The 18,948-nt window shown below is 36.5% G+C and overlaps 2 protein-coding genes across 2 annotated transcripts; one reads left to right on the top strand and one right to left on the bottom strand.

The window, feature by feature from the left end:
- Positions 1-673: 673 nt before the first annotated feature.
- On the bottom strand, positions 674-4,494 carry LOC120633846. Its single transcript, XM_039904215.1, has 4 exons — positions 4,148-4,494; positions 3,241-3,357; positions 2,517-2,621; positions 674-980 (listed from the first exon to the last, which is right to left on the bottom strand). The coding sequence occupies exons 1-4, from the start codon at positions 4,382-4,384 to the stop codon at positions 768-770; spliced, it is 672 nt and encodes a 223-aa protein (XP_039760149.1). The 5' UTR covers positions 4,385-4,494; the 3' UTR covers positions 674-767.
- A 2,377-nt stretch (positions 4,495-6,871) lies between these two features.
- LOC120633809 (dynein regulatory complex subunit 4) lies at positions 6,872-17,433 on the top strand. Its single transcript, XM_039904166.1, has 9 exons — positions 6,872-7,003; positions 7,648-8,001; positions 9,698-9,824; positions 12,126-12,337; positions 12,658-12,845; positions 13,704-13,822; positions 14,910-15,021; positions 16,213-16,355; positions 17,349-17,433. Exons 2-9 carry the CDS (start codon positions 7,680-7,682, stop codon positions 17,431-17,433), a joined length of 1,308 nt encoding a protein of 435 aa, XP_039760100.1. The 5' UTR covers positions 6,872-7,003; positions 7,648-7,679.
- Positions 17,434-18,948: the final 1,515 nt, after the last annotated feature.

Genomic DNA, 18,948 nt, shown 5'->3' with positions numbered 1-18,948 from the left:
AAAATATAACAGAATTTAAAAAGAAAATGGACTGTAACAATATAAATATTAGAAGCAAAAATAAACTCGTCGCGCAATTTACAGGCTACATAAATTTGATAATTCGTTCATGGGCAATTGTATATTATTTTATAATAAATTACCGAATGAAATCTTAAAAGTAAGTTTAAAGTTTATATAAAATTGTTGTGGGCTCTTCTTGGACCAGGGCGCGCTTGGAACCCTCGTAGCTTTAGGTTTAAGTTGGCGAACGCAGTTATCACCAATGACAATTATGTAAGCATATATGTATGAACGTTTCATAAGTTCCTGTGATAGGCCTACATGAATAAAGAAATTTTGAATTTGAATTTGATTCGGCGTACCAGTGCTATGTTGCGTAGGAACCGATTAGGGATATGAGTTTTATAAAACTGGCATGCTCACAGGTTGCCCGTTACCATAATCTGCATCATTACTCACAGTGGCGTGCACTTCATTTATGCTTAAAAGCACTGCTTACCCTAAAATTTATATATAACTCGTATAGGAGGAGGATTTTTGCCATTTTATGCATTTTTCCTACCTTTCGCATACCCTGGTAGGAAACTCAGTGCACGCCACAAATTACTCACCACCACGTGAAATTAAAATAAATGTTTTTTTTTTAACAGATTTATATTTTGAAGTCGGATAACAAACGAAACGAACTGTAGAGAACTCCAATGTTACTCAATACTGATCAAAGACAAATAAATTTTTGACACAATCAACAGGTTAATGGTACTTCATTCATCCAAATTAGAGCCTTCCTCGGTTGCATCCCATAAGACCCGATTCCTGGTGGAATTTGTTTCTTCGAATCTCTCATCTGCGAGTTCATCGGTTGTCGATACGAAATCGTCGTCGAGCAGTGACGTCAGTGAGATGAGGGCGGAGTCTGTGCAACTTGTGACGTCACCTGTGTCGCCGCTTTCTGGCTGATTTCTCGTACCTAATGCCTGTTAGGAAAATCGTAACTAAATGTCTTAATAATGGAATTATACACAATCACCTTCATCATCATACGCTTAAAGGAGTCATCATCATTATCATCACATAAACCTATTACCGCACTCGTCTCCTCCCACAATGATAAGGGGTTAAGGCCGTAGTCCATCACGCTGGCCCTGTGCGGATTGGTGGACTCCACAACCCTTTGAGAACATTATGAAGGGCTTTCAGGCATGCAGGCTTGTTCACAATATTTTCCGTCACCGATGCAGCAAGTGATATTTTAATTAGTTAAAACGCACATAACTCAGAAAAGTTAGAGGTGCGTGCTGGGATTCGAACTCGGTCTCCCGAAAGTGAAGTCGAGTGCCTACCCAATGCGCTATTAGCTCTATGCCACAGAATTACGAGCATACAGAATCCTCATTCAGCCATTATTGTATGCAGTGTCTTGTGTCCAAAAACAGTAAAAACGCCCAGCGCACGTCTCACTTCACACCCGCGGAATGTTGCTAGCTCACAAACTTTTTCCCATTTTATGGTAAACGTTTCGAAAATTAGACGTAAAATAATTCCCGTCAACTGGTAAATGGAATGAAGTATCTAACCGCCTGTTCGAGAAACACTACTAAAGTGGAGTGGTTTATAATGCTTAAATATTAAATTTCAGTATATTCAGTATATTGCACGCCTCATAAGCGAAGCGTTGAGGTTGTGCTCTACTCTCGATATTTCAAAAAAAGCAGTTTTCTCGAAACTGAAATTGATTTTTTGTTATTTATATTGCACTGCACACACAGGTTAATTTGAGTACACTAATATCAAGTCAAATAATTTGTCAGGCACATAAAATACATTTCAATAACAATTTTTTTGTTTAACATAGTAAATAATAACATTAAACATAATCTTTTCTGGACGTCCATGTATGGACGGGTGTATGTGGCATCAAAATTGGTCGAAAAAATGATCGTATCGGAATATTTTTTTTTTAATTATCTAAAGTAACACACGACATAATTTTTTAGTTAATATGAGCGTTCAATTCACTGTCTGTGCACTTTTGGATGCCTTTGGATTCCAAATTTTCTTAATTCTGTGCTCTATGCCAAAAATCAAGTCTATTGGTCTAAGCAATAATCAGTCCAAAAGTCCATCAACACTCAGATTAACGTCGAAACGAGCCGAGGTCCGAGTCCTCGCAGGAGGCACCCTCGGGTCGACGTCTCCCACTTCCCCCCCCGATGTCATCGAGCCCTGGGGCTCTTCTCATGGCGAGCTTTCGCGCTCAACCCACTCCCCCGGCGACGCGGTAGCAACCCCTCAGGTGGTTATCGGCAAATGTCCATCCGTAAATTGGTGTCTATTGGTTGCTTAGTTAGGGCGTAAGGTGAAGACAAACAAACAAACATATACACAGTATGGAAGTATGGATTCTTTTTAATACCATCTACCATAATGCCTATATCAATTGAACACCATGAGCACGAAACATGTTGAGGATGAAGATGACATTGCCAAAGTAATCCCGTCTTTATGCTCACGTCTATAATGGCCATGTGTAATATCGGAACCTCCAACTTGTAAGGCATAATCTGCTGGGGCTCCTCATCAAGGTACGAGTACTCTTCAGGTGACTGCATATTCATCTGCAACAGTCATAATTTTTATTTAGCATCTTTGTTTAGCAGGATGCGCCGTAGAAGCAACAGATTCTTGCAAACAGTTGCTAGGAAGCTAAATAACCGGTTCTGGAAGAGCTTGGTGGGTTTGCATATACACACACGGACTTTTCAAGTAAAGGTCAATGATAAGTGTTTCATTGTCATCATCATAATTTGAACCAATTGACGTCCACTGCTGGACATAGGTCCTACACGGTCCCGAGCCGCTTGCCTCCAGCAGCTCCCAGCGACTCGCCTGATGTCATCTGTCCACCTCGGTTTGGGGATAATGTTGTTAAATTCTAAAAACCTATATAAACTGACCTGATAAAATAAAAACCCTCGTAACTAGGCAAGCCACACTAGTTGTAAAAACAATGTTATTCGCCATTTTTTTGCGGCTGCCAGCTTGGACCGATTTTCATCAAATACAGCTCAGAACACTTCCGACAAAAAAACCAAAATCCGGCTATCCGCTCGGGAGCTACGATGCCACACACACACACCCATACACTTACTCACACACACGCACACACACATACACGCACACACACCACGATTTTTTCGTCGGGGTGTTAAAAAGTGGTTCAATTAAAGTTTTCACCCGTCTCAGGCGCCATTTGTCAAGAAACTCGTTGGTCTGCCGTAACGCCTCCCGACTCTCCTGCAGAAGGTCATCAATTTTGTCCTTGCAACGAATTTTCTTGTATTTGTTTAAGAACTAAAAGAAATATCACACATTACAATAAAAGTTGGAAGTCTAACTTTTATTGTATCCTATATAAATCCTTGCTAATCTAACTAATATTATAAAGGCGACAGTTTTATGTATTTGTTCTGTGTGTATGTTTGTATACTCTGTTGCGCCACAACTACTGTACCGATTTGATTAAAATTTGGAATAGAGATAGATAGTACACTGAATTCAAACATAGGAGTTAAGTTAGAAATTCTTGCTAAATCGCGGTTATGCGAAAATAGAAAATGGATAGTCACAAATTGTATAATGTCCATTTTCTATATTCAATCTATGCGTAATCTAAAGATTTATTAGATAGCAACGTTGCTATTGACAGAAACATCCATAAATTTTTTAACAAATACAGATTACAGATAGATTGAATATTGAAAACGCTCGTTGGTCGCGCTGTCAAGTCAGTAAAGTATTTTGCGCGCTGACTTGGTGCTCTTTTTACGTTTGAGCACCAATAAATTGTGCTGTTTTTTAGGTTCACTGACCCAGTCTATACGCAGTTATATAGTCAGTCTATATAGTAATAATAAATAAATATACTACTTCAATACACACTTCGCTACCTAGCCCCAAATTTAGCAAGCTTGTGTTATGGGTACTAAGATAACTGATGAATACTTCTTTTTATGAATAATATACATTATTAAAAATATACAGATAAACATTCCTGTTCATAACACAAACATTTTCCATTTGTGGGAATTGAGCCTTGGACTCAGAAAGCCAGTTGGCCGTCGTTATAACAAAATAAACTTACAGTTATTGTAAAACCGAGTAACGCTATTTCACAGACCAAAACCTTCAAGCTAATTGTAGCACCCTCCCCCATCTGATATAGCTTCTCTTCCTCTCTTAAGGATTTTCGTATGAAACATAGCATTTTACACAATATCCTTTGGAATAGCTCTACAAAACCGTTCCCCAGGAGGTAATCGATGGTAAACAGCGTCACAAAGGTAAAACTATACATAATGGAGCCAAAGATGTTACGCATTTTGAAACTTTGATAAAAGCTAGTTTCTCAGATGATAGAGTTGTACATTTTGCTTCATATCTTTTGCATTACAAGTTTTTCGAAATTCACAACGGAAATTTTAAAGTTGTATTGTGTATTAAATAATGACAACTGATAAAAATACGTAGACTTTAGAAGCTTTATGGTATGCATTCTTTAGATTCTTCATCGCTGACGTTTATGATATTGCATGAATAATAATTTATTAGATATTTGTAATTTTGATATCAGTCTTAAATTTTATTCTTATTTTAATAATTTTATTTAGGATAGTATTATTATAGTAAGTAGGAATTAGTGTACGAACATATATATTTTTTGCATGCCATCTAAAGTGGTTTGTTTGTCCCTATATTTTGTGTACGAGTACCTACCAACAATGTTAAACCAATCTGCAAATAAACGATTTGAATTTGAATTTGAATTTGAATTTGTAGTAAGCATGGTCAGTGATTCTTTATTCTCTTCTATTATTTACCTATATTTTAAAAAGGGGTTGAAAGCTTAGTGGTTACGGCTTCGGCTTCCCTTACGGGGGCACCTTCGACCCCTGGCACTCACGTCTTACTTTTCGGGGCTATGTAATTTGAGCAATTTAAAATATGAATTGCTTTAACGGTGAAGGAAAACAACACGAAGAAACCGGCGTGCCTGAGAGTTCCGAGTGTGGTGGACTATGTCCTAAAACCTCATCATTTTGAGAGGACATCCATGCCCTGGGCTAGCAATGGGTTGATCATGATAATAGGCAAAGAGTAGACAGACACTACGTTTTAAAAACCAAAGAGGAATACAACTTCAAGGCTGCTTTTCGACGAGAAGTGTGATTAGCTGTGTAGCAAAGGATGTCAATGGTAACATAAGGACCTTTTTATTTTTAATTATAAACTGATTCGACGAGGCTATGGTTTTCATATAGAGAGATGCCGTGCTTTAAATGGGAGCTATATATTGAAGCTAAGTGTGTGAGCACATGTCCTCGATATTACTAATTACCTGGCTTGCTTAGCTGCCCGCAACATCTCTGGTGAAATAGCTGTCAAAGCTCCTTATAAATAAAGGCTGCATAACGTAGCAATCGTAGTGTTTTTCCATGCTCTGACATTTAAAAGGATGGTCAGATGAAGTGAGTCAGAACACTACATAACTCTGATGTCATGCCATCTTTATTAATCGGGCCCTGAGATATATACAACCTTGAAGCGTGCCTAAGTATATTTCATAAGGAGTAATCCTGTAAAAATATTAAATCAAAATAAGCATATCTATTTTCCGCATACAAACTAATTCAAAATATTCTAAGTATTTACTTATGACAACCCTTTTAAAGATAAAAGACCGACACGTGCATAGTACCTACGCTATGCGACGCGTTCCCAATAAAGTGGCAGGAGTCCTTGATTTTACTTTTGCATGTGATGTTGGGACTATCTCATTTCTTGCAGTAAAATCTATGGCAATGGTTTAGTCCAAAACTATTTGCGTTTCGGTTTCACAGATAACTCTCAGAGACAGTTAATAATGTACACGTTGTACTCGTATATACCTTAAACTCTAGGTTAATTTTATAACGCAAAATGTTTGTATATCCTTCGATTAAAAACTTCATTTAAAATAGACATTTGTATGCTTCTTATCTATTGATTTTTTGCTGACTTTAATAACTCTGTAGGAGTGTCAATGAAGTTAAGTAAACAACAACAAAACCTCATCGCCATGGTGACGAAAAGTGAAGTACTGTTTTCCCTAGTAACGCTCTTTTATTTTGATAAAAAGTGGTCGTTTGGGCTGCAAGTGTATATTTTTTGTTTTAGAGATTTTTTTTATTGGTTTCCAAGCAAGAATCCAGGCAGTAGCGTAAGATGGTAAGATGCTGAACTTATAAAACGTATAATCATAATTTACGTTTAAGTTACCTTAGTTTACCTACACATTTATTATTTCCTTCGATTTATCTTTGTATACGAGATCATGTGTAAATTATTTCGTTATAATGTAGGTGTCTATCCATGGGTGATCTGGAATTACAGCCTTTATTATTACTACAAGCTGATAACCGCGAATTCATCCGTGTTTGTCAGATTAAAAAAAATCTGAAACTTTTAGTTTTCCCGGCATAAAAAGCATCCATCTTCTGGTTGCAAGCTGTACATTATGTCATAAAATCAAGATAAAATTATCTTAAACCTTTGTATATATAATATATATCATACAAAGGTTGAGCTAAACTAACAACAAAACTCTACCCCCAAAGTAGCGTAGCTTGTGTTATGGGTACTAAGATGACTGATGAATATTTTAATAAATATTGTGCAGATAAACACCCAGAAAACATTCATGTTCATCACACAAATGTGGTAATCAAACCCACGGCCTTGGACTCGGAAAGCAAGATGCACTGCGTCAATTATATAGATTTGCAGATATAGTATAAATTCCAAATGAAAACTATATTGTATGTAATACAAACAATAATATATGAAACACAGAATACAGTTAGAGAATATTGTAGTGTTAATGAAATTAATATAAAATAATAATGCTTGTTAACATTTCAGCCACCAAAGGGAGGAAAAGGTGGGGGAAAAAAAGCCGTTGGTAAGTTTTATGATTTTAATACATAACTCAGACAGAACTACAATAAAAAAAATTGAAAATTAAACTGACCTCAATCAGTGGCATGCACTTCATACATGCACAAAAGCACTGGCTACCCTAAAATTGTTTTTTTTTTGGAGGATTATTGCCATTTTATGCAATTTTACTGCTGTATGCATACCCTGGTAAGAAATGCAGGACATGCCACGCAATGACGCTATTTCATTCACCAGGATAGTGATTATCATTTTTATTTTTGAATCAGATGGCAAACCACACATAAAAAAAAACAATGTCTACTGTACATTAAGATCCTCAGCAAAAACAAATAAATAATTGTATTTGTATTGTGCGATATTCTGACTCACAATAAAAATCTGATTAAAATTATGGCACACAGAATCGCTATATTATAATTGTAACCCTAAATGTATTCTATGATCGCTAAACTATACTGACAAAAATACTACGACATATTATAAAACAAAATGCACAGAGGCGTCTAACGAAACATGGAAACTGTTAAAACGATTATCATACGCAGCAATGTGTTATAGACGTCATGTATGATAACAATTTAATTCATGTTTATGTAACTGATCATCTTTGGAAACAATTATTACAATACTATATCATCATTTTAGCGATCATCATAGATGGGGTGGATACATCAGAAATGACCCGCGAGAAACTAGAACAATTCACATTGAAAGTTAAAGAAGAATTGGACAAAGAGAGAGAAGAGAGAAACTACTTTCAGTTGGAAAGAGACAAAATACGTACATTCTGGGAAATTACTCGTCAACAATTAGAAGAAGCGAAAGCGGAATTGAGGAATAAAGAACGGGCTACCGAAGAAGCTCAGGAAGAGAATGAGGCGCTTCTGGAAACGGAGAAGCAAAAAATCAAGCATTTGAAGTATGAACAACAGGCTGCTTGCGCTGCCCTCAGAGCAGAAAACTTAGTTGCGTTAAAAGCAGCCAAGGAAGAACATACAGGTAATTAAAACAACATTGCACGCTTTTTAACAGACCTATGATAAACGACTAAGTCACCGGGAGGTATCTTTACATCGTTCGAGTCCATGTAGGACTGAAGTGTATCGCTTTTTGCTTTTTCGGAAGGACACTTGCCGATAACCACCTAAGGGGTTGCTACGGCGTCACCGGGGGAGTGGGGCGAGCGCGAAAGCTCGCCATGAGAAGAGCCCCAGGGCTCGACGACATCGGGGGGAGTATGGGAGACGTCGACCCGAGGGTGCCTCCTGCGAGGACTCGGACCTCGGCTCGGTTCGACGTTAATCTGACTGTTGGTGGACTTTTGGACTAATCATTGTTTAGTCCGAACGCCCCCGTGACCGTGGTAAGGATCCACGTCCGGATGACGTCAGAAATCGGGGCCTTCGTCTTCGCCGGCGAAGACGCTGTGTATGTTGCGTGTGTGTGTGTTGTTGGGACACATTGTCGGTAGTTATTTTGTCGTCAGGGTCGTCAAGGACATGCTTCGGACGTCGCCGCTTTGGTTCGACGTCGGGGACGGGGGTATAAGTGGACGCCTCGACCACTAGGGGGTTGGGGTCGGACTGCATTTTAAAATCAAAATCAAAATCAAAGTAGGATAGTGAAGTGTATCGAAAATGCAACCGTATTTATAACAAAATATCTACCCACCTACTCAACGTCATGAAGATTGGTTGTTAATCAAATTAATATTAATTGTTTCTTGGAAACTATTTATTAATTAAACAATAATTACTAGCGTAGTTGTAAGTTCAAATTCTAAATTCAAAAATGTTTTATTCATGTAGGCCTTATCACAGGCACTAATGAAGCGTTCATATATTTAAATGTTACATCAATGTTAGTGATGGTGATAACTGCATTCGTTAACTTAAAACTAAAGCTAGGAGGTTTCTAAACGCGCCCTGGTCCTGTTATCACCATCTTACAGTCAAGTTAATGTTGAGCTAAGAAGTTAGAGCAATTCATACCTAAGCTTTTTTATCATACATGTTATCCTTAATATTATAATAGGATTTCTCTATAAGCTTACGTTTTACATAAACTTTGAACTTATTGAGAGACATCTCTATAAGTTCAACATCTCAATAAGTTTAATACAAATGGGGTTTAACTAATTATCTTTTAATTAATGTGTCTGATAAATAAAGAGTCCTATTTACTTAAACTTATAACGTAAAACATTGTTTCACATTTAAAATTAATAATAATGTGTGCTGTGGAGCAGAATTTTAACTAGTATAAGAAAGTTATAAGAACAAACAATAAACATTTCGTTGTTTGTACCTACATCTTACTGAGTTTTTGAACATGCCGAGTTGTTTGTACACTTCGTCTCGAACTAGTTTTAGCTAGACTGTGAGATGGTGATAACAAAAAAAACCTGGCTAAGTTTGTTGTGGGGTCTTCTTAGATCAGGGCGCGTTTGGAACCCTAATAGCTTTTGTTTTAAGTTGACGAATGCAGTTATCACTATCATTAACATTAGTGTAACATGTCAAATGTATGAACGCTTCATAAGTGCCTGTAATTAGGTCTAAATGAATAAAATATTTTTGAATTTGAATTTGAATTTGGAGAAGTAAAATTATGACAATGACAATAATAGAATAATTTTAAAAAGAGGTTGCTTAAATTTAAAAATGATGTCTTTGAAGCTTATCTCATTTCACAGAACAAGAACTGGAACTTCTGAATGACAAAAGAGCTCTACGTCAGGACATGAGAGAGAAGATGTTGGCAGCTCAAGACGAGCTCAGGAGAGCCAAGTTAATTCATGCGGAGGAACTTTCCAAAACTAGGTCTATCATCTATTGTACTTTGAACCCTCGCAGTTCATTTTACTCTATCTTGTTTTTTACTTATGATGATCATTTATTTTACTTATTTATTTATTTATTAAGAGCACTAACAACATATGTATTACACTTTTTAAAATATAGTACACACAATAACATGCACTGATATGTACATCAATTCAAATTCAAATTCAAAACTGTTTCATTCATGTAGACCTTACAGGCACTTATGAAGCGTTCATACATATAACATGTTACCAATGTTAGGTAATAACTGCATTCGTTAACGTAAACTAAAGCTAGGAGTGTTCCAAACGCGCCCTGGTCTAAGAAGTGCCCACTACAAACTTAGCCAGGTGTTTTTTTTTGTTATCACCATCTCACAGTCTAGTTAATGTTCAGCTTTTCAGTTAGAGCAATTCAATTCATACCCAAGCTTTTTTATCATACAAGTGCATATAGCATTGAACAAAGCGTCATTCTTAATTTGACAAAAAAAATGTTTGAAATAACATAATATAATTCATTACAAGATGGTAGGTATAATATTATATGAGTGTATTTTGTCCGATAAGTGTCCAGTGAGTTTTTTTCCTAAAAGCTGTGGGTGAATCATGGAAGATATCGATGCCAGGTATATTTGGATAACTGGTTGTATTTGTCCCATATACGTACAATAGGCGCTTGTTTTCCTAGGTGGGTTTTTGTAAATGGGTTATAAAAGATTTAAGTGGAAGTGCAACTAATTGTGTATCGATGCGGGACAGTCAAAAAAATATATGTTTGAGAATGTTAGTACATTATCGTTGGCATTGCCTGGCTTTGCTCCTGATACGTTTATGATATTAGACGGCCGATCGGCGCAGTGGGCAGCGACCCTGCTTTCTGAGTCCAAGGCCGTGGGTTCGATTCCCACAATTGGAAAATGTTTGTGTGAAGAACATGAATGTTGTTCAGTGTCTGGGTGGAATATGTTATATTATAAGTATTTATGTATATTATTCATAAAAATATTCAACAGTTATCTTAGTTCCCATAACACAAGCTACGCTTACTTTGGGACTAGATGGCGGTGTGTGTATTGTCGTAGTATATTCATTTATTATTTATTTATTTAAACATTCGGTGGCTAAGTGCTAAGCATTTGCGAACACTGATCATACAGTCCTGGTTTAGCAGTAGTAGATTTTTATTACGACTGAGCTCGTCCGGGGTATTACTATCGCCATGCGCACATGCATTGTTGCAATGCTGTGTTCCGGTCTGAAGGGCGTGGTTGCCGGTGTAATTACATTCTCACGAGGCTTTACACCTACGCCTCAAATTGATGGACACAGGGCGGCATGTTCCAGGACATTATTTAGAATGACAAAATCATATAACAAGAACTTTAATAATATAGACATTTTTTTCTACGCCAATAGGCGCCTTTAAGAAGTTGGTCATAGATCGTTTAAAATAGTCTTAAAAATTAAATTTATATACTAGTATTCCGGGTGATAATCAATTACTGTTACAGACAAAGTTTTGCGATCACAAGACATTCATAAATAATTACAGATTTCCTTATCATTTATTCATAATCATTTATTTGCAAAAAAACATGTGAAATTATAGATGTGAAAAATATTATAAGGAACAATGTTTTAGCCCATTTAGAGGCATACAAATCTTAACCTAAAAATAATTAAAAACATTCATAATTAGATTACGTCAATTATAATATAAATTAATTGTTAGTTATAATATAAATAATTAAAACAATGTCAATTTTATGTCCGATGCTATATGATGACAATGAATTTAATTTAGGCCTTAAGTACCAGCAAAGTACTCATCTACTCCTTCTTATATATTTTTTTTTTTGTTTGTATTTTTGTAGAAATTGTTGCAACAATAATGTTTTATTAGCTTTTGAGTAAAACCCTAATAATAATTAACAAATATTTCTTGTAATATGTGGTTTACGCAGTTGACGCCGCAGTGAGTAATTATTTGTACTATGTATACCATTGTGTAATGTGATACTGTGCTGTTGTTTGGAACCCAAATAAATAAATAAATAAAAAGATATGCTACTTGCATGTCCTGTGAAGTGTTGCCCTATTTATGGGCAGTGGCGTGCATAGAGAGTATACACAGGGTATGCAGATGATATAAAATGAAGAAAATCTCCAGTACGAGTTATATGGTTATCGCCATCATCTCACTACCGTGTAATTCTCGTGTACGCATCAAAAGTGCCACCTATGGTCCTACTTGAATAAAGATATTTTTTTTTGACTATTGTTTAAACTATTACAGGTCTGTATTTGAGGAGAAAACACGACAGATCGAAGAGAAAGCTGATAAGAAACTACAAGAAACCAAAGTGGAGTTAACGGTTAAGCACAGGACAGAGATAGGTGAAGTTGAAGAAAGAAAGAACAAACAGTTATCTGAGTTGATCGCTCATCACGAAAGGGCTTTCTCGGATCTAAAAAATTATTATAACGACATCACCTTGAATAACTTGGGTATGTGTATTGAATTATATAAATAAAGTAATTCGCAGCGCAGCGGATGCTTTCTGAGTCCAAGGCCTTGCGTTCGATTCCCATAAATGGAAAATGTTGGTGCTGTTTATCAGTATATTATAAATTTTTATTTATATTATTCATAAAAATATTCAACAGTCATCTTAGCACCAATAACACAAGCTACGCTTAATGTCGTAGTATTTTTATGTTTATTTATTTATATTCCTTGTCCTATTTAATAATTTATGTTTATAGTCCTCAGCAGGATAACGTAAGTAAATGCCGCTTATTTAAACTTCATTTATATTATCGTTAAGGTCTTATAAGCAGCTTGAAACAGCAGATGGAAGATATGCAGAAAGTAAAAGAACGAGCCGAGAAGATAGCGCGAGATGCTGTGGCCGAGTCGAAGAGCTTAAGAGAACCTCTGGAGGCGGCGATTGTGGACAATAAGGAGTTGAAGAGGCAGATGTCAAACTATGATAGAGATAAGGCTGCGTTGGCTGTAAGTGAAAACTAATTGCGCAATCGGGTTCCATCCCCAATTTCTTTGATATATTAGTCTGATAGAAGGCATCAGTCGTGGCCCAAACCAAACGATTTATCGTTGTCACCTAGAAACTGTTTTTTTAATTTTTTTTATATTAATACCGGGCAAACGAGCAAGTGGGTCACCTGATGATACGCGATCACCGCTGTCCTTAAACATCTGCAGCACCAGAGGAGCCACCGATGCGTTGCCGGCTTTTAAGGAATTTATTTATCCGCCACTTGAATAACCCTAGCTTGTTTTTTGAGGAAACACATCAGATGGGAGATTGTTCCATAATTTGCAAGTGCGCGGTAGAAATGATCTGGTATTTCGAAAAGTGGAAGAATACCAGGCATCCAGATGATGATGGTGGAATTTATTTCTACGGCGTGAGGTGCGGTCAGAGAACAGGGAAGGAGGTATCAACGCAAACAACTCTTCAGATTACTCTCCATTATAGAGTCTTACTGTTTAGTGTCTTCCAAAAACCCGGGCTGGTAATGATCAGAAATTCGGAAACCTCACTATCTAGCAACATTGGACCCAATCTGGTAAATCGAATCCTAAAGTACTATGTGGTCTGATCCTATGGTAGGTTTAGACCGTGACTATTGCCATACCGATAAAGACGTGCTGCTAAGCTATTTAGCATACCGCGATGTCGCGTGGAAACCGATTAGGGGTAGTTTTTAATATAACTGTAATACCCCTAACAGGCTAGCCTGTAGCTTTCTTAGCAGCTGGTAAGATTCGATTGCACTTCGATGGGCTAACTTATATATATAAAAATACTGGGGTAAGACCATTGATACTGACCATGTTTTTTTTTAGGCGAAAACAAAGCAGCTGTCGCTCTTGGAACAGCAATTCGAAGTGCTCAAGTGGGAATATGAAGTGCTACAAGTGAGGTTCGATCGCGTGTTTAAAGAAAGGGACGAATTGAAATCAAGGTTACTATATCCTTTATTAATAAACCAACGAAAAATATATTTTTCTAGGGAAATAATAATTACAAACTAAATTTAATATTTACAATACCCTATTTGTCCACATGCATTTTTTTTTTGTAAGACATACTTTTGTATACAATTGTAAGCAATTTTGTGGGCAAATATCACTGGTCTATTTTATTTCATATAGAATTTCATTTCATTTAAATAAATAAAAGCCTGTAGATATAAATGTTCACTTATGGGCATGGTACCCAAAATGTGGCCCTATTGGCCCTTGAATTGCTAGACTTAGCCGTTCCAGCTTGGTCACCAGCGTTTGGTCACCAGACGTAAGGGCCAATTTTTAGGACACTATGTTAATAAAATTTTTCGTGTCCGAAGACAATGGGCCCAGAGTCTCAAACGCAAGCGCCGCAAAAACGTATTTATAACTCCGTCATTACAAATAACGGAGTATTTACGGCGCTTAGGCATTTAAGGTTACTGTGATATTTACAAACTAACTAGTATTGAATTGTGTTTATTTCAGACTACAAATGTCCATGTGTTAGTACAATCACAATAAACTTAATAACGTTACTAAATACCAAAGCTGACATCCAGTGTTCTTTGAAAACACTATCCTGCATGTCAGATAAAACAGCACGGCTAGCATGGCAATTACCTATGTCCCCGGGAAAACGATAAAAAAATATCATTTCCCATAGTTTTATCAACTCTCAGAGCACTGGCAAACAAGTAGAAATAATATTCAAATAAAATTATGAGTAACAATAATCATTTATTTTTTAACAATAATTCATTATACAAGTAATAAGAATCGCTATAATATTGTATGTATCTAAAGTATTGTAAAAACGTATTTTTATTTATTTTAGAAGTGAGATTGCTATTTATTTTCAATAAAGAAAACTGCAAAATCAAGCGATCCACCATGACAGGTAAAACGCTGAATTCAAAAAAACGACGTCACTTCTTTATAAACGTATTTTTGTATCGCTTTAGATACGAAAATATCAGCGTTTATTAAGTATTTTGTGATTTCAAACTACCAGTTGCTATTATATATTACATAATTTGGCAGGTTCTCAAGAGCTGTTCTTGAAGTGCAACAAAGAGCTTCCTTGAAAACTGCCCTTCTAGAAGCCAAGTTGAAAAACTTAGAAGGTCGCGACTTGAATCCAAGGGAAATACATGTAAGGCAAAAATTTACTTATACCATAACATCTCTCTTCTACTTAATTAAATAAAAACTTTTTATTTTTAAGATTATGTCATGATCGTGATATATTTTTAAGATGATATACGCTGACCTTGTACATGCCATTTCATATAACATAGTTTTACAAGCATTCGTTAACTGTTAAAGCTATTGAATTGTGGAAAGCACTCCCAATGAACGTAAGATAGGCTAAGTCGCTAGGCATTGTCATTAAGGCTCATTATCTCGCGAAATAAAGACTGACTGAAGAATGTTATAATTTTTTTACCCTTCCTTATATTTCAGTATATATGCTTATGCAGTATACAAAGTGTAAATGAATACCGAAATAATACTTCACAGGAGAAGTACATTATGTAGTGTCTCTAAGATTTATCTGTGAACTCGAAACGCTCATATTTTTAAGTAAACTACTGCCATAGTTTTTACTGAAATAAATAAAATAAAGCCCTAACTAACATCATATCCAAAATTAAAATCGATTTACTAGTTGTTATTAGGTACGTGTCGCGTAGCGTAGGTTCTATGCGCGTGTCGGCACTTTGTCATCAATAGTGTTGTCATAAGTGAACACTTAGAATGTTAAAAATTTGTTTTTATGGAAAATTAAATATAATTCATTTGATAAAATATTTTTACAGATTGATTCCTTATAGTATTTCGGAATTCGGTTACACGTTGTATATTAGTTTATTTATTTTTATATTTACTAGTAGTATTGTTTTATGTCTGTAGTCTGGTTTATGTATGTATGTTTTAATAGGGAGCGCCCACCTTTTTTTTTCTTTTTAGTTTTCCTGATCCTAAGGTTGCCTAACAGTTATCTCTACTGAGCGATAGTCTGATTTTTTTATTTTCTTAATACATATAATGTAGAGTACATAAAAAAAGTATAAATAAATAAATATAAGGTAGGTAACTAGAAGCAGTGGCGTGCACAGGGTCTTCGGCCAGGGTATGCATTAAGCAGATATATAGCACAAAATAGAAATATTCCCCTCCAATACGAGCTATATAAAATAAATAAATAAATAAATTTGGGTATGCAGTGCTTTTGTGCATGTGTGAAGTGCACGCCACTGCCTAGCAGGCACTACAGTCTGTACCTTACATCTAATGAATTCATTTTAAATATTAATTCATACAACTTTCTATCGTTCGTCAGGAATTATTAAAAATGAAAGACAACCAAGTGGAGGATCTACGTTACGAAGCTGCACGTCTGAGAAAAGCTCATGATGATCTCCTTGCCACTTACGAAGCCAAGTTGACAAAATTGGGAGTTCCGCTTGAAGAATTGGGGTTCAAGTAAGAACTCTTTATAACAGCGCCACCTATTAGCCATACCTCAAAGCTCTTTATACTTGTTTAAAACAACGCCATCTATTTGTTACGTTCTGGACTACGACGCGTTATTGTGTTGAGCGACATCTATGAGCAAAGCGTTAAGTATGACATTATGAATAACGTGGTAGTTCATAAGAAGTACATCAGAGGTCGTTATATGAAAAGCTAGTCAAGAACGGAAGATTTTCTTGTCATCACTCTACGAAGTATAACTCTATGGTGTGGTTAAACTATTTTTATTCAAATTTGTACGAAATTGACAGTCTAGTTAATAGACAAAGAATCGCCACCAAGCGGATAAAAAAAATAGTGCTAACCATTTCTACGGGAAACATTGTGAATGGGACAGAATTACTTTCAGACATAGGTACCGATTTTGTAAAGAGATTTTTGTAACTACAGCAGAATTGGCACTAATCAAATAAATAGCCCCAAAGTAAACGTAGCTTGTGTTATGGGTACTTAGATAACTGATGAATATTTTTATGAATAATATAGATAAATAATTTAATTAGAATAAACATAAAAACACCCAGACATTGAAAAACATTCATGCTCATCATCCAAACATATTCCAGTTGTGGGAATCGAACCCACGGCCTTGGACTGTTGCTGTTGCAGGGTCGCAGCAAACTGCGCCAATCCACCGTCAAACTAATTATGTCGAGGCTGTTTATATTTTGGTAATTACCTACCTAAACGGATGTACGGGAGCTATGGTGATACGCTTGACCCTATCAATTGGAAGATCTTCCTCCGAGCGTGTGATCGTGCTCGAGGATCGAGGTCCTAATATTCATTTTTGGAAGTTTTATTTATAGGCACTCTTCGTGAACACTTCGCTAGCGCGATGCAGGATTTTTGTAGCGCCATCTAGTTTTGGAATGTGGAGACCGCTACACGGACATAGCTTCAGCTACAACATTAAGCTAAATCTTACCATACTTTTTCCAGGCCACTGAAAGCCGTAGCGGTGGCAGGAGTCTCCCCTGTGATTGGTCAGTGCCCGGCAGGGTTGGTGGCGAAGGAGCAGATTTAGAAAAAATGAACAGGTGCTTTTACGCGAAGGAAACTATGTCCATCTCTAGGATGCACGCTGTATATGTGATAAATGTCGTCCAAATCGTTGCAGCAGTTGCGCTGGACATGAGTAACAAATAACATACTTTCACATTTATCAAATTGTATTTGTGTGGTTTTAAAAATAAACCGATAATATTATACAGTGGTGCATTTGTTACATTGATAATGTTTATTATGTAGGTTAGTAAAATATAGTTATTATGTATGTTGATAGGTGCATCAGTATCTACGCTAGTGCATTAGGAAATTTCCTGTAATACGCGTCGTAAGTTGAAAAGTAAATAAATAAAATTAGTTGACGATTGTATAGCTGTGACAAAATTGAAAAAAACTGTTGCCGTCGCGCTAAACCTGAACTCCTCATGTATTACCGTAGAGTGCGATAGGGACAGCTTCTTCTTCCTCTTCTTCTGTTCCTGGACCGTTTCGGCACTTGATCTACGTAAGAGGGAGACCTTTTTTCCCACTACAATTTAGCCCTTAACTGCAACCTCACCCAAGGTGGAATAGACTAGTATAGAATGTAATTTTATTGCTCACTGTTTATGCAAAGAGGCAGTTGATAAGGCCTAGAAATTCAGTTAAATAGTTGGCTTGGACTTGGTTGACTGGTCTGGAACCGTCCATTTTACGTATGGCCACTGATGCGGCCCCCCGCTGGGTCACTCTAGCCAGCCGAGCTCACTCCAGAAGCTTAGCAGGCCGTCCAGGTCGCCGAGTGCTTCTGCAGTGCCCTGTTATCATACCAACAATAAGTGGCGTGCACTTCATACAGGCACAAAAGGACTGCCGTAAAATTTATCTTATTTTAATATTTTGCTGTTTTATGCTATTTTCCTGCTGTATGCATACCCTGTTCAAAAACCCTGTGCACGCCACTGTGGCAGAGGCAATTTTGAGACTTTATAGTTACTGAATTTTCTCTGGTCTAGTCAGCTTTGGCCGTGGCTAGTTATTACAGTGTTCCGGTTCGATGTCGCGTAGAAACTGATTAGAGGCTACCGTACCATACCCTACTATGACTACCATAATCCCTAACAGGTTAACCTGCTACTATCTTAGACTGCATCATCACTTACCACCAGGTGAGATTGCGGTTAAAGGCTAACTCAACTCGCTAGTGAAATAAAGAAAGAATTACCATGGAAACTTCAAAAAGGTTATGGGACCAAGATAATATTAAAACAATAATTATTCACACACGTTCATATGCGCACACACACATTATTTTGACCTAAATGTGATTCCAGCTCATGATATTAAGGGTTGTAATTTTGTATAACTTTTTGTTTATTTTATTTGAAAATTAAATACAAGGAATTGTTCCCACTGAAGTATTTTTAAAGCGGTTATAGCGCAGTGGGTAGGAGCTCGACTTCACTTTCGAGGAGCTCAGTTCGATGCCCCCCACTTCTAACTTTTCCAAGTTATGTTTGTTTTAAGTAATTAAAATATCACTTGCTTTGACGGT

This window comes from Pararge aegeria, chromosome 22 (genome assembly GCF_905163445.1).
Source record: "Pararge aegeria chromosome 22, ilParAegt1.1, whole genome shotgun sequence".
Lineage (NCBI taxonomy): Eukaryota > Metazoa > Arthropoda > Insecta > Lepidoptera > Nymphalidae > Pararge > Pararge aegeria.
Note: the sequence above shows the minus strand (reverse complement) of the source record. Positions and strands in the feature narration are given on the sequence as shown.